This window comes from Pseudorasbora parva, chromosome 4 (assembly GCF_024679245.1).
Source record: "Pseudorasbora parva isolate DD20220531a chromosome 4, ASM2467924v1, whole genome shotgun sequence".
NCBI lineage: Eukaryota > Metazoa > Chordata > Actinopteri > Cypriniformes > Gobionidae > Pseudorasbora > Pseudorasbora parva.
In genome coordinates this window covers 38,092,505-38,106,917 of record NC_090175.1, presented here as the reverse complement: position 1 = coordinate 38,106,917, position 14,413 = coordinate 38,092,505, and the positions used below count along the sequence as shown (strand labels likewise).

Here is a 14,413-nt window from a genome sequence, read left to right as displayed (position 1 = left end):
TCTCACCTGCTAAACGGCAAAAGAAGAGACTGACTAATATTATGTTCCAACATCGAAATTGAAAGTAACTGCATATCTGCACTTAGAGCAACTGTAATGAAGTCATTGCTGATAGAGATAGATGTCAAGAAATCTTTTTAGACTTTAAGATGTTTGCTTCAAACTTTGGTTAATAATATTTTCGTTTCGTGTTCTCGAACTAGAGCTTAGATCGGCTCAAAAAAATCAAGACCCGAGCCCGTGCACCCGAGAGACCGGCCCTGCCCGACACATTAAATGTAATTATGAGCCCGAGCCCCATTTAAACCCGACCATTTTTGAATACGTGGGCGTTCTGTCGAGAACGAGCCTGTAATAACTAATGAGCGGAGCGGAGCCGGTGTGATCAGCTCAATAATCCGCAGGCGCGCGCTCATGAACCCAGCGATAAAATGATGTTCGTTCAAATCCAGCTCAGACATGACATAAATCTGTAGCTTACTATACTTGTTGTAGCCATTAAACAATGTTTTTAATTTATGTTTAAATATTATAGCCTAATATTATTTTTTAATTTCATCTGATTATGAGGCTATAAGTGCAAAGATGCGAGTGGGTCAGAAATGATTTTGGTGGTTATATTTAGTTTAATATTAAGTTATGTTTTGTAAAAAGCCTCTCTTTCATTTTGTACAAATTGTCTCTTAATTTTAATAAAGGTTTATTCGGCCAATTGCATGTATTTAATTAATAAGTAGCAAATATGTATAGCCTAGACTATGAGGTCGCGGAAGCGATCGCTTTCAATGCTCATGAACTGGAACGTCTCAAATAAACTGAAACTCAGCAGGCTTGCCTCACAGACATGAGAAATATGTAGCCTAATATGTGTAGAAACGAAAAGATTTAAATAAGCATATAGTGCAGTGTTCAGAACTCACATGGTAAACAACCAGCTTGATACAGATGATCACAGCGATGGGCATGAGCGGGTTAAAGTTTAAGTGATTTTTTTTTTTTTTTGCCTCATACTGAATATGTTCGGGTGAAAGCACATTTTAAACAGGTAGCACTTATTCACACGTACTAATCGTTCTCTCTAATGCATTCAAAAACATCTTGTAGTGCTTACCTGCTTACAGTTATCAGTAGCCAGTAGGCTAGGTAGCATATACAGTTATTCTATTATATGATTTTGAATGAGCAGAAATCTGTATTGATCCGTAGATAAAATAACTGATGAAAACGTTCATCTTTCAAAACTTCCAAACAAAATTTGCATTGCAAAAAGCATCAATGATATTTAACTTGTAATGCTGATAAAGCCATTAAGTTTGACATATTGGGGGGAAAATGCACACAAATGTTCCAATAAACCACGTTGAAACTAGGCTCTTAATCTCCTATTGTTTATTTTTTCTAATTTTTTTCAGTTAATGCAGGTTATAAACCGAACCTTATAGTGATATTTCAGAGCTTCCTAAAATACTTTAGCAGTTATTAGTCGCAAATTTCCTCGGAGCGAAGACGGAGTGGTGTTTCTGATATCAGTGAGCGAGGCGGGGAGCGGGAGATGGTGAACCCGGAGCGGAGCTGGAGCGGAGGGATTCTTAAATGCTTAGAAAGAGCGTGGAGGGGAAATTGCCGCCGCTCATAAGGAACATCATAAGGAATGATGTAGCGATGTAGAGAATATACTGGAGAATACAAAGGCTAATGGGAAACTCCAGACTATGTGCACACTCATAATGAGCATAGGCACAGAATGATTCAGTGTCATTAAAGAGCAGGCCTAAAGTAATCTAGCTAGAACCAAGAACCATCCATGAGACAGACATAGCTTACCTTTGTCTTCTCTTCAAGACCATCTGTCATATCAGCCACTGCAATGTAAATTACATAGACAAAAACGTTAGTGTTATATAAATATATATATATATATATATATATATTAAGCATTTTTCCATTTTGTTTCCTCCTAGTTCTAGCCTTAAACCCCAAGAGAATGCTCATTTTCAAATAACAAACCAACAGACTTAAAATAAGTATCAAAATAAGGCAGACACCAATGACACAATTTTGGCAACACCTGTAGTTACCACAAATTTAATAGGATCTGTGACTTAATTTCATACAATGATAAAATTACAACAAAAACTTAACTGTAAGTGCCGAGTAAATACAACATGTTCTGTGAAATGCCAAATTCAGTGGATATTGTAGTTTTATATATATAAGAGGAATATAAGATGAGGAAAACAAGTAATTGAACACTCTACTATTTTGCAATTTCTCCCACTTGGAAATCATGGAGAGGTCTGTAATTGTCATCATAGGTGCATGTCCACTGAATCAAAAAAAAAAATCCAGAAATCACAATATATGATTTTTTAACTATTTATTTTTATGATACCGCTGCAAATAAGTATTTGAACACCAGTCTATCAGCTAGAATTCTGACCCTCAAAGACCTGTCAGTCTGCCATTAAAATGTCCACCTCCACTCCTTTTTTTTATCCTAAATAAGATGCACCTGTTTGAGGTCATTAGCTGCATAAAGACACCTGTCGACCCCATACAATCAGTAAGAATCCAACTACTAACATGGCCAAAACCAAAGAGCTGTCCAAAGACAAAACTGTAAACCTCCACAAGGCTGGAAAGGGCTACGGGGAAAAAAAGGTCCACTGTTGGAGCAATCATTAGAAAATGGAAGAAGCTAAACATGAATGTCAATCTCCCTCGGACTGGGGCTCCATGATCCTAAGAAAGGTGAGAAATCAGCCCAGAACTACACGGAAGGAGCTGGTCAATGACCTGAAGAGCTGGGACCACCGTTTCCAAGGTTACTGTTGGTCATACACTAAGACGTCATGGTTTGAAATCATGCATGGCATGGAAGGGTCCCCTGCTTAAACCAGCACATGTCCAGGCCCATCTTAAGTTTGCCAATGACCATTTGGATGATCCAGAGGAGTCATGGGAGAAAGTCATGTGGTCAGATGAGACCAAAATAGAACTTTTTGGTCATTATTCCACTAAATGTGTTTGGAGGAAAAGGAATGATGAGAACCATCCCAAGAAAACCATCCCTACTGTGAAGCATGGGGTTGGTAGTATCATGTTTTGGGTTTTTTTTTTACTGCACATGGGACAGGGCGACTGAAGAAGCATATCAAGGTTCTGGCATGGCCTAGCCAGTCTCCAGACCTAAACCCAATAGAGAACCTTTGGCGGGAGCTCAAACTCTGTGTTTCTCAGCGACAGGCCAATAACCTGACTGATCTAGAGAAGATCTGTATTGAGGAGTGGGCCAAAATCCCTCCTGCAGTGTGTGCAAACCTGTTGAATAACTACAGGAAACGTTTGACCTCTTTAATTGCAAACAACGGTTTGCACCAAATATTAACATTGATTTTCTCAGGTGTTCAAATACTTATTTGCAGCTGTATCATACAAATAAATAGTAAAAAAAAAACAAAAAAAAAACGGATTTCTGGATTTTAAAAAAAACATGTCTCTCAGAGTGGACATGCACCTATGATGACAATTTCAGACCCCTCCATGATTTCTAAGTGGGAGAACTTAAAAATAGCAGGGTGTTCAAATACTTATTTTCCTCACTGTATGTATGTATGTATGTATGTACTGTTATTAAAGGACAACTCCATTGAGAAATGAACCTAGGTGTAATTAACAGATGGTTACAGAGTAGATCGTTCTCTGGGATGCATTTTCATGGAAATCGAATGTAAAGAGTTTTATCTCTAAAAACAGATTAGCTTATAATGCTTGTCTATGGGGCACAGAGTAGTGAAATTAAATCGCTAGTTAATACCACTAACAAGGCTAAAAATAACCTCACACTAACACAGTAGCATAATGAGGGTCTCTACATGCAAAGCGAAGCATTGAGAACTTTGTAAGTCTACAAACAGTTTAATAAGAAGATACTTTATAAACACAGTGCATTACGCGTTCACGGACAGGCACCATCTTGGAAAACAGTCTTGACGAGTCGATCCACGAGCGCTCTGCTAAGTGATGAACTGTGACTTGGAATCTCATATGGTCCGTTGTTTCCGGAAGAAAACACTGAACGCAACAGAGAAAATAAATACATAAAAATAAAAATGTCCATTACATTTCACACTTAATTCCTATCGACCAGCTCACTTAGAACAGTGCTCGTGGATCGAATCATCGAGACTGTTTTCCAAGATGGCACCGGTCCGTGAACGCGTAAGGCACTATGTTTATAAAGTATCTTCTTATTAAACTGTTTGTACGCTTACAAAGTTCTCAATGCTATGTTTTGCATGTAGGGACCCTCATTATGCTACCATGTAAGTGTGAGGCTATTTTGAGCCTTGTTTGGTATTAACTAGCGATTTAATTTCACTACCCTGTGCCCCATAGACAAGCGCTAAAAGCTAATCTGTTTTTAGAGATAAAACTCTTTACATTCAATTTTCATGAAAACGCATCCCAGAAAACGATCTACTCGGTAACCATCTGTTAATTACCCCTAGGTTCATTTCTCGGAGTTGTCCTTTAACATGTCAGAGTTTACGGATAATTTCCCCAATTATATTCTGAAATTTAGAAAAGCTATTAGAAATTAACCAAAAAAAAATGCATGTAAAAATAAAAATTTAAGATATTAGCAAAGTATTTTTTGTTATCTCTATATTGGACATGAAAATTACACTTTCACAATAACATGATTATATGTCTAGTCATATTTACAGAGCTTGACAATAAAGGACAGCCCAATGGTCCAGGGCCAGCGTGAAAAACATTCGGGCCAGTTCATGGAGCCTTCACTTGCCCGATCGGGCAAGTGCTGCATCTTCATAGAAGTTGATCATTTGTGCTTTTAAGCCTTGCCAAATTAAACATTGAAGCACAAGTAGATGCAAAAGTACATGCGTCTCTCAGTTTGGTATTCACGCTGTGATGCATTTTGTGTGCAACACACATACAAAGCACGCACCCAGAATACTGCGTTTCTCAGAGTGAAAACACTTCATAATGGATCCGTGCAGCTTTAAAATCAGAGCAGCCTAATATTCATGCTGCCATATGTTTTTTTTTTTGTTACCAAACAAAAGAGAGAAAAACAAACAAAATAAAAACAACTCACTGCTCTTGTCTTAATAACTTTAATAAAGATTAATCTATATTTATACAGTAAAGACTGTGCAGAGATTATTTTTATTTTACATTTCATTATTTATAGTAATATAGTTTAGAAAAAATTTTTTTTGGTTCTGTAGTACTTATTTGTGCTATTGCTCGTAATTTGATTATTTGTCTTTGTTTTGAGTTTTTTTTTTTTAAATCCATAGCGTTGAGCACTATTTATTATATTGTTTAATGCCAATATACCATATTTTTTGTCATTTGAAAGCGGTTTAAATGTTTTTTAAAAAAAAGTAAAAATACTGAAATGGTTTTGAAATGAACATTCAAACTTCTTTTGTTATAACTTGAGCTGTAAATTAAGTTGACAAATTCACTTAAGATTGTATTAATTATTACAATCATCCCTTTAAGGTGCAGTATGTAATATTAGCTAACGTTTGAAATGTGTACTGCAGTTCAAATTCAAAATATTGGAGAGATGCTTCCCCTGCCCCCTCCTCAGACTCGGCGCTCACGCAGGTTGTCAGTTTGAGGACACGCAACAGGAGCTAGCCTAATTGACAATGAAAAGCGAGGAGACACACACAGTTGATGAGTTGATATTTTAATATGTTCCTATTCATAGAGATATTTAAATGGGAGCTGAGGGTTTTTAGGTCTGGTAGAATCTGCAATCTCTGACTCAGCTTATTGCAGCCATGAAAGCCAGCAAACAAATTGTTTTCCGCCAACTGGCAACCTGTGGTGTCGAAATACTATTGGGTAAATTGACAATGTGCATTATGGCACAGACCAAAACAAAAACGACACGTAATGCACATTTAAATGTAAAATGACTGGCTGCAGCATTGTTTTTAAGAGAAACGAGAATGCAAACTCAGCATGTTTCCTAAATATCTGAAAACATTTTATGGTATTTTTATGCTGTAGTACATTCAAAAACTAACAGCAACTTTAACTACTTTGTGATAATGTATCTAAACTTCTATTTAAACTGACTGGTAATTAAATTACAATAATTACCCATAAACAAAAGATGACATTAAAAGCCATGCCGGATTGAAGGACTGAATGTCATTTTCTTTTTAAGGTTGTGCTTTTAAAAATATGAATTACTCTGGCTCATAAAGCTACATATATAAGCTTTAATAATTATTTTAAATCATCTTTGATGTATTTGACATACTACAAATGAGTAAAATGTGTTCTGCATCTTCTCATCTCACCTGTACATCCAGAGCTGCTATACATAGAAGATTTATGATGAGTTTCATCTTCCTGCAAGCACAAATGTCACAGACAGTCAAACATCACATCACACTGCATTTTAAACTGTAATGGTACAAATTAAAGTAACTGACATTGTGGTATGAGCCTAGAAATGTTCATTACATTATGACTGAAAATGCCATTTATTTTCTGGTCTTGAAAACTGCATTATAGAAGTAAAAAAAATTGTGTTCTGAATTCTTTTAGCTTCCTACTTGCTTGCATGTGCAGGCCGCTAATTAGCTAAAACTCCTGGCTATCTTAAATTAGTGTTACCAAAATTGAGCTAAACTTCTTGGTGAAGTTACATCATGTGTGGATAATCGTGCAGTCACCTTTTCTGTCCTAACTGTGGCCTTAAAACATGATCTTAAAACTCTTTTGAAAAAACTCTTAAAACTGTTACATATTGTTTTTACATATATTGTAAGTTAAATCAACAGCAACATATTATATTGAGAGCCTTGCACAAGAAGTCAAAAACTTACTTTTTCCTTAGATATCCCGTCTCCTCCACGCCATGTCTGGAGCATCTGTCTTTGTCGTAGGTATAAAATCCAAAAGTGTGGGGGAGGGAATAGTCACGGTGGGGACTTAAAACGCCAGGATCAATGTAATATGCAAGGACGCTATTTGTATTTAGTGTAAATAGCATCTATCACTATTTGCATTTATCGCTAAGAAAATTTCATTTTCACTGAGTACAAATAGAATGTAGTTGCTATTTACACTTGGTTTACAAATAGAATCTATCAGTATTTGCACAGTGCAAATTGGAGTGAAAACGACACATCGATCGATATTCAATGCTATTTTCGATACCGGGGGGGGGGACGCTGCATATACCGTCAAATAGATATTTTTAATATAATCTTTTTTTGTCCGTCTATTGAAAGTCTAGGCAATCAAAAAATTCTTCTGAAGAGATCACTTTATATGATAAAGCTTTTAAGCTTTTTCTCATATATAAACCTTGATCAATTACTATTAAAATAAACTCACAAATATTTGCTAACTCAATGTATTTTTTACAACGGGGTTATTGTGTTGCAATAGCTTACAAACAGCACAAGTAAGCTTGATTTCGAAATAGTAAATTGAATTTAAAAAGACGAGTAAACAGTAATAAAATAAGAACAAAAACATATTACAAACACTAGTACAAAAAAATTACAATAAAATAAAATATATAAATGAAATAAACTGCTTTATTTTTTCAGGTAGGTCTAACATTCAGGTAAGAAACTGAATAAATAAATAAAAAGCTAAATAATTAAATAAATAAATAAAAAAACATTGGATAATGTTCTTTGTAAAAAAAAATAATAGCCTACAGATGAAACCATTAAAGCTGATAAGTCGAGCAGTGTGATCTGATCGTCTGTCTTTTTGCAGGTTGAATATAACAAATAACTGCTGTCCCTTTAAGACCTAACGCACGCATTGAACCTAAACACTACTCCTGTTACTCATTTCTTCCTGAACTGCTTACGACTGTGTTTATGTTAATACTCTTCAAGATGTGCACTGATAATTGCACACTTTTTTTTTGAGTATTTGACCATAAGCTGGAAAAAGAAGCAAATGTTTGCACTTGTATGTCACAGGTGGCTTTAATACGGTGTGTGTGTGCGCGCGCTTCAGATGTGATTGCGAAATCTGCAGGGATTAGTAGAATTGTGGGCAATCCCACATAAAATTCAGACCGAGCGCACGCTGTCATGAGTAAAAATCCAGCAGAACGCGTGTTCGCCGAGTTCAGATACCGGGGCTGAATAAAAATATGTGGGTGCATGTCAACTCACTGTCGGTCGAGAGCAGTGTTGGGAACATTACTTAAAAAAAGTAATTAGTTATAGTTACTCACTACTTGTTCCAAAAAGTTAGTAGAGTTAGTAACTGAATTACTCTATAATAAAAGTAACTTGTTACCAGGGAAAGTAACTATTTGCGTTACTGTAAATCTTTTTTTAACCAGTTTTTACAAGTCAGTTGAAATGAGTAGAACAGACAAGTGTTTGTACATAACTTTCGATATTTATTGCCAGTGTTGGTCAAGTTGTGCGTTACACTTTTTTTAAATATTCAAATATGTAAAATAACTTGGATGCCCCCAATATTAAATGAATGAAAGACACTAAATAGAATAAATTATTATTATAAAACTTTGTACACTAATCTACATTATTTTAATGTTGCTGTGGGACAATGTGAGAGACACCTATCAAATTCAATATATTATTGTAAATATCAGTAATATAGTGAAACAATAAAACAAAATACATTGTTTAGAACTGTAATATTTATTGTACAGAGCACAACTGGCCATCAAATAAATCTAAAAATAAATTATGCTCCTTAAGAAAAGTCTACCAAAAAAAGAAAATTAATAATAATAATAATAATAATAATAAATATATTAGCCTAACTTACATAGCCTAGACTATTTTTAGTGGACATTAAAATTCTAAAACGGTCACACAACTTCACAACTGGTAGACATACTGTAGCCTGTTTGAAGTATTTTCTTCCTCACAAAAGTAAATAGTTTAAAGGGGGGGTGAAATGCTGTTTCATGCATACTGAGCTTTATACACCTTTAAAGACTTGGATTCCCATCCTAAACATAGACAAAGTTTCAAAAACTAATGTTGGACGTTTGATGGAGTATTTCTGTGTTAAAAATACTCCTTCCGGTTTCTCACAAGTTTCGGCGAGTTTTTTTCGAGTATGGGTCTATTTGACGTTAAATAGAGCGGAAGGTCCTTGTATGGGCTGTACGGGCTCTTCTCCCGGAAGGGTGCGCGCGCGCGTAACTAGAGGGAGAGAGAGGAAATGCACGCTGTAAACACTCTCTCAGGTGCAGATCCAGTCGTCCGTGAACACTTATGTCGCGCCCCGGGAAGGCAGCGCTGCATTTGAACCGATTTGAACGCAGAAATGACGGGAAGCTTCAAGGCATCGCTTCAGTCGCGTCGCAAAGTGGATTTCCACGGTCACTGCTGTCACAGGACTTCACCAAATCATACCAAAGAAGTGTGTTTTTGACAGAGCGGTCCTGCTTTGGAAGATGCCGGTGAGTAAATCAACTTCAAATGTCTCTGCTATTGGCTACCGTCGCATGAGTAAACATCAGTAAACGATACGATCGCGTGCTTCGTCATTCAAATGCGCTAACGGTTACTCCATTGTTGTTCTGTATAACGTTACACTAGTCTGACGTGCAAAACCATTCTGCTTGCTACTTCTAAGGTCTAGTCACATACAATAGTCCATAAACCGAATCATGTCCTCATACACTGCGAGTAAAGACACAGAAATGTGGAGAGGCCATTAAATACAGTAACTTACATACCACAGAGACGGACGTCCTGATGTTGCCGTTTCTCCTGTTCAGTTTATTTCAGCCTCAGATTTGATTGTGGATCATTATCTGTATTAGCTGAGATAGATGGGTTTCTCCACGCTTGAGGACGTCACCGCTTTGCGCGCTTGTCATTCTTTAGCTCCGCCCACACGATACGCCTCCAGGCGCTCGGTTTTTTCCGGAAAGACTCGGTACAGCCCATATTTCTTTTATAAATATGATAAAACTAAAGACTTTTCGGAGATATGAAGGATGCAATACTACTCTATAGGTACTCAAGATTGACATGAGATTGACTGAAACTGAGTGTTTCACCCCCCCTTTAACAAGAAGTCTTGTCTCTAATGTCTTGTTTGTATGGCGGGCTTACCCACACGGGTATTTTCGCAATGATTGCCCTGAACGAATCCAACTCAACTGCCGACAACGGCAGCTTGTCCTCAACTATATAGATATTTTTTATATTCTGTCTGGGTGATGAGAGTTTGCAGTGGAGAAAAACCTAGTTTTGGTTGCTTTAATGTCATGGCTCTGTCTCCTCCTTTGGTAGCGGAGCTCACTGTATTATTTGCGTTCACCGACGTAGAGGTACTCTTCCTGGGCATAAGTTGCAAGTTGCATAAACATTCTAACCTTTCACCTCAGCAAAGGGAAAAGTAGTGCTTATACTTCCAGTTTGCGAAAGCTACCTTTGAAGTCATTGGACATGCCATCGCTCTGACTAAGCCAATCATGAATCATCATCAGTTGTGGTCATCTCCCACCCACCTATCATAATCAGTTATGTGTACAACACCCAGCCCCCAACATGCACGTGCACATCCACACACAGAGTTCCGCTGACAGAGAGCGCACCTGTTCGGATGAAAGCCACTTCAGTAAGCTCAATTATAGTAACGCCGCATTTTATTCTCAGTAACGGTAACGGCATTGTACTGGGGGAAACAGTAAAAATAAATCCACACGTTAGATCGCCGCTTACAGTGCTCCATGGCTGCAAGAACAAGCTGGCGTGGCAAGCATTTCCGAAAATCAGGTGGCCACTATGGAAACAAAAACTTTGGAACCGTTGATCGGAATCGAAAACAAATTTTCTAAACGATTCCAATGGCATTGTTATTTTTTAAACGGTTCAGAGAGCTGAACGAGAGTCACAGCACAAATCAGCAGCAGGAGTCAGATTTAAGTTCCATTTCACCTCACTCGACTAACAAGACAGTGGTGGAAGATTTGATTTCAAAGATAAATGTAAAAGCGCCTTAAGCGAGTTTGTCATTGTTTTGTTGTGTTTCTTATTCAGAATAATGAACCCACCATTCAAGCAACTGCCTCACCCAAATTGGCACTAATTCAAAAGTAAAATGACCAACCAGCATTCATAACGATAGGTGTCCACTGGCGTAGAGCAGAGCGAGTTGGTATGTATGCAGAGCATTTTCTGTTTATTCCTATGGAATCTCTATAAAACCGCACAACTCGTTTGAGCTGCACTGTTGTTTATTAGCTCCAGTGCCCGGTTGCATAAAACACCCCTTAGGTTTCCCTTAAACTTAAGGGTGTTGCAGAAAATAACCCTTAAGTGTCACTTAAGGGTTTCTTAAACTGAAACGTCATTAACCCTTAGAATTATCCTCAAATATCTATTTTTCACTTAAGTAATCCCTTAAAAACTGTTAAGTGTTGCATAAAGCCCCTTAACTGTCATTTTCCTAAGTATAGTTTAAGGTTAGGAAAACTTTACCTTAAGAGTTGACGAACATTAATGAGAAAAAAATGGCTGAGTTTATTGATCCTGTTGAAGATGTAAATGTGCCAAGGCGAATTTTTCGCGATAGGGAGAATCCTCTGGACCATCTTAGCGATAAAAAACTGCTTCACGAATATAGATTTGATCGGCGCGGGATATATGAGATTGCTAACAAACTGGAAGGCGATCTTGATCATGTTACCCAGCGCAACCACTCACTACCCTCTGTGTTACAGTTGCTTATAGCACTTTGGTTCTTTGCAACTGGGAGTTTCCAGTCTGTAGTGGGAGATGTTTTCCATGTTCATAAATCGTCAGTTAGTAGAGTTATTCACCGGGTTGCAGGGGATCTCTGCCGTCATTTAAGCCAAACTGTGACATTTCCATCGCGTGTTGAACTGGATACCATTCAAACCTCTTTTTTTCGGAAAGCGGGGTTTCCTCGAATAAGTGGTGTAATTGATGGCACACGTCAGAATTCAGGCTCCCCGCACGCATGAAGATCAGTATGTTAACAGAAAAAATTACCATTCTGTTAATGTGCAGCTAGTGTGTGACCATCTGTGCAGAATTAGAATTGTTGCATCATGGCCAGGGAGTACACATGACTCTAGGATTTTGACAGAGAGCAAGATTGGAAGAGATTTTGAGGCTGGGATGCACGGTGGTCTTCTGCTAGGGGACAGTGGTTACCCCTGCCGACCATGGCTCATGACACCCTTCATGAATCCCCGTAACGCTGCACAGGCATGTATTTAATAATGTTACAGACAGCTTAGATTTACAAATCATTTCAACTTAAATTACGTTTAACTGACTTGAGAATTTTTTTATATTAAGGCTATAGCCTATTAACTTTAAAAAGTTGAAAATTAAGTAAAAACATATAGGCTATTGTCAACTTATTGATCATATTTTTTCAATGTATTAAAATGTATTTTGACTTGTTGATAATTATGGTCATCGTTTGATACAACAATGCGTTGACACACACACGGTCTATAATTGAGAGGACGATCGGACAGCTTAAACGCAGATTTCACTGTCTCCACAGCGAGCTGTGCGTTGAGCCTCCAAGGGCCTGCAAAATTATTGTCGCCAGCGTTGTTCTTTTCAACATGTCAAAGATGTATTGTGAAGAGGGAGATGATGTCGAAGAAGAGGCTCAAGAAGCAGAAGCAGAAGAGGCTCATGAAGAAAATCAACAAGATTTTCAACGGGCTGGATTTGTTGTCAGAGATGCCATCGTAAATGCATTCTTTAATTAGTTTAGCTAGTAGCCTATGGACAATAGTCATAAATATAAATAAATAAAATATAAATAAATAAATCATAAATAAATACAAAACCTGTCAGATCTGTCATAAAAAAAAATTTATTCGCCAATTGATGTGATTGTTATTTTTCCTTCACTTTGTAGCTGCATTAGTTTGTTATTAAGAATGAAGTTGTAAAGGTCTTGATTTTCCTTCTCCTTTTTAAGTTTTTCGATCTCTAATTGCAGTTTTGTCTTTTGAAGCTGTAGGACGTCTCTTTGCAGTTCTAGCACTTCTCTTGTAGCGGCTGGAGAGGATATTTGCGTCTTTCTGCAATTCAAAAGTGTTTTGAAGGAATAATGAAAAAAATCTAAAAAATAATATCGAGGCTGTTCTAAGTAAAATTAACAATAGACTAAAATAATAAAATAAACAAAATAAACAAAGAAGCAATAAAACCTCACTTTGCTGCATGGTTTGGCGTGCTGCTGGCGCTCTGCCGGTGTTGAAGCTGATTTTTGCTGAGAAGGTCTAACGTGTAAAACAAATAACGTTACCAAGCATATTATTTTGTCGTGATCTTCAAATCGTTTATCCTCAGTAGTGATCATGTTTATTTGATTTAAGACAATAATGTTCTCTCACTCCGTGTAATATTCCTCTTGTTGAATCTCAGCTTCACTCTCTAACCCGCCAGCGTAGCGTGTCTATGGCAACAGTAGAATTTTATAACGGTAAAACATGGGTCGCAGTCGTGAAACACTTAACGGTTTCCCTTACCTAAGAGAACCGTTTAAGGGATTATATGCAACACCCTTAAATCATTCCCTTAGATAAGGGAAAATCACGCCTTAAGTATCAAACTTAAGGGAAAAACTTAAGGTGTTTTATGCAACCGGGCACAGGGCAATACTAGATACTGGCTCATACACAGGCCGATCTCAATAACGGAACACCATTACTTCTCAGCGCCAGGAGATCCAGTGAGAAGGTGTTCGAATTCCTCACAGAATTAATAACATTGCAGTGAGATCTAGTGGGAAGCGCACGGCACAGAATTCTATAAACCACAGATATCAGATCAAACAGTGCTGATGTGGAAAACTGGAGACACCACTGTAGCATGAAAAAAGTTAAGGGGTTTCAGTCCACAAATCATAAATACTCACCATGGATTTACTGTAGTAACACCCCATGGGTATTGTGGAAGAAATATTCGAATGTTTTTTTTACTTTTTTTTAATTTAATGTTGTAATTTTCCTCTCAGGGTTCGTACAACCTTTTCAAGTGCTTCAAGTGTTTTTCCAGCACTTAAAAGCTCTAAATATTATCCAATTTTAATGATTCGCAAAACTACTGGTTTAAAGGTGTAGAACAAGCAGTTTTATTTTAAAAAAGATTCCAACTATGAAGAGTAGATTGCAGCAGAGGAGCACTTATTTGTGACATTTGCCATATGTGTAAATTGCTATCAAGTCAAAGGCCCCATGGGTCAAGTGACCCAATTCTGATTATTTTCTCATGTGGCACAGATCGGATATGACATGTGAACGTGTAAGCAGTAAAAAAAACGCATGAATTCCAATATCCCCAGATCGGATTCAGCACACTTATATTCTTATTTCAAGAGGTGTTCTGAGTAAATG

At 37.3% G+C, this 14,413-nt stretch overlaps 1 protein-coding gene and 1 long non-coding RNA gene across 6 annotated transcripts in view; both read right to left on the bottom strand.

Annotated features, from left to right (window-relative positions):
• lcorl (ligand dependent nuclear receptor corepressor-like) overlaps window positions 1–14,413 on the bottom strand; it is a 53,660-nt gene that overhangs the window by 18,719 nt on the left and 20,528 nt on the right. Inside the window, exons 5-6 of one of the 5 annotated variants that reach the window (XM_067441684.1) lie at window positions 6,354–6,405; window positions 1,825–1,862 (exon numbers count right to left, since the gene is read on the bottom strand). The exons of 3 other annotated variants lie outside the window; for them this stretch is intronic. In XM_067441684.1, the coding sequence (XP_067297785.1) occupies window positions 1,825–1,862; window positions 6,354–6,405 (90 nt within the window). The remainder of the gene's footprint in view (window positions 1–1,824; window positions 1,863–6,353; window positions 6,406–14,413) is intronic. One more of the 5 variants, XM_067441683.1, reaches the window with a different exon arrangement.
• On the bottom strand, window positions 13,082–13,966 carry LOC137073324 (uncharacterized). The gene is made up of 3 exons (XR_010904769.1): window positions 13,412–13,966; window positions 13,231–13,297; window positions 13,082–13,096 (listed from the first exon to the last, which is right to left on the bottom strand). It is a non-coding gene; the product is annotated as an uncharacterized lncRNA (long non-coding RNA).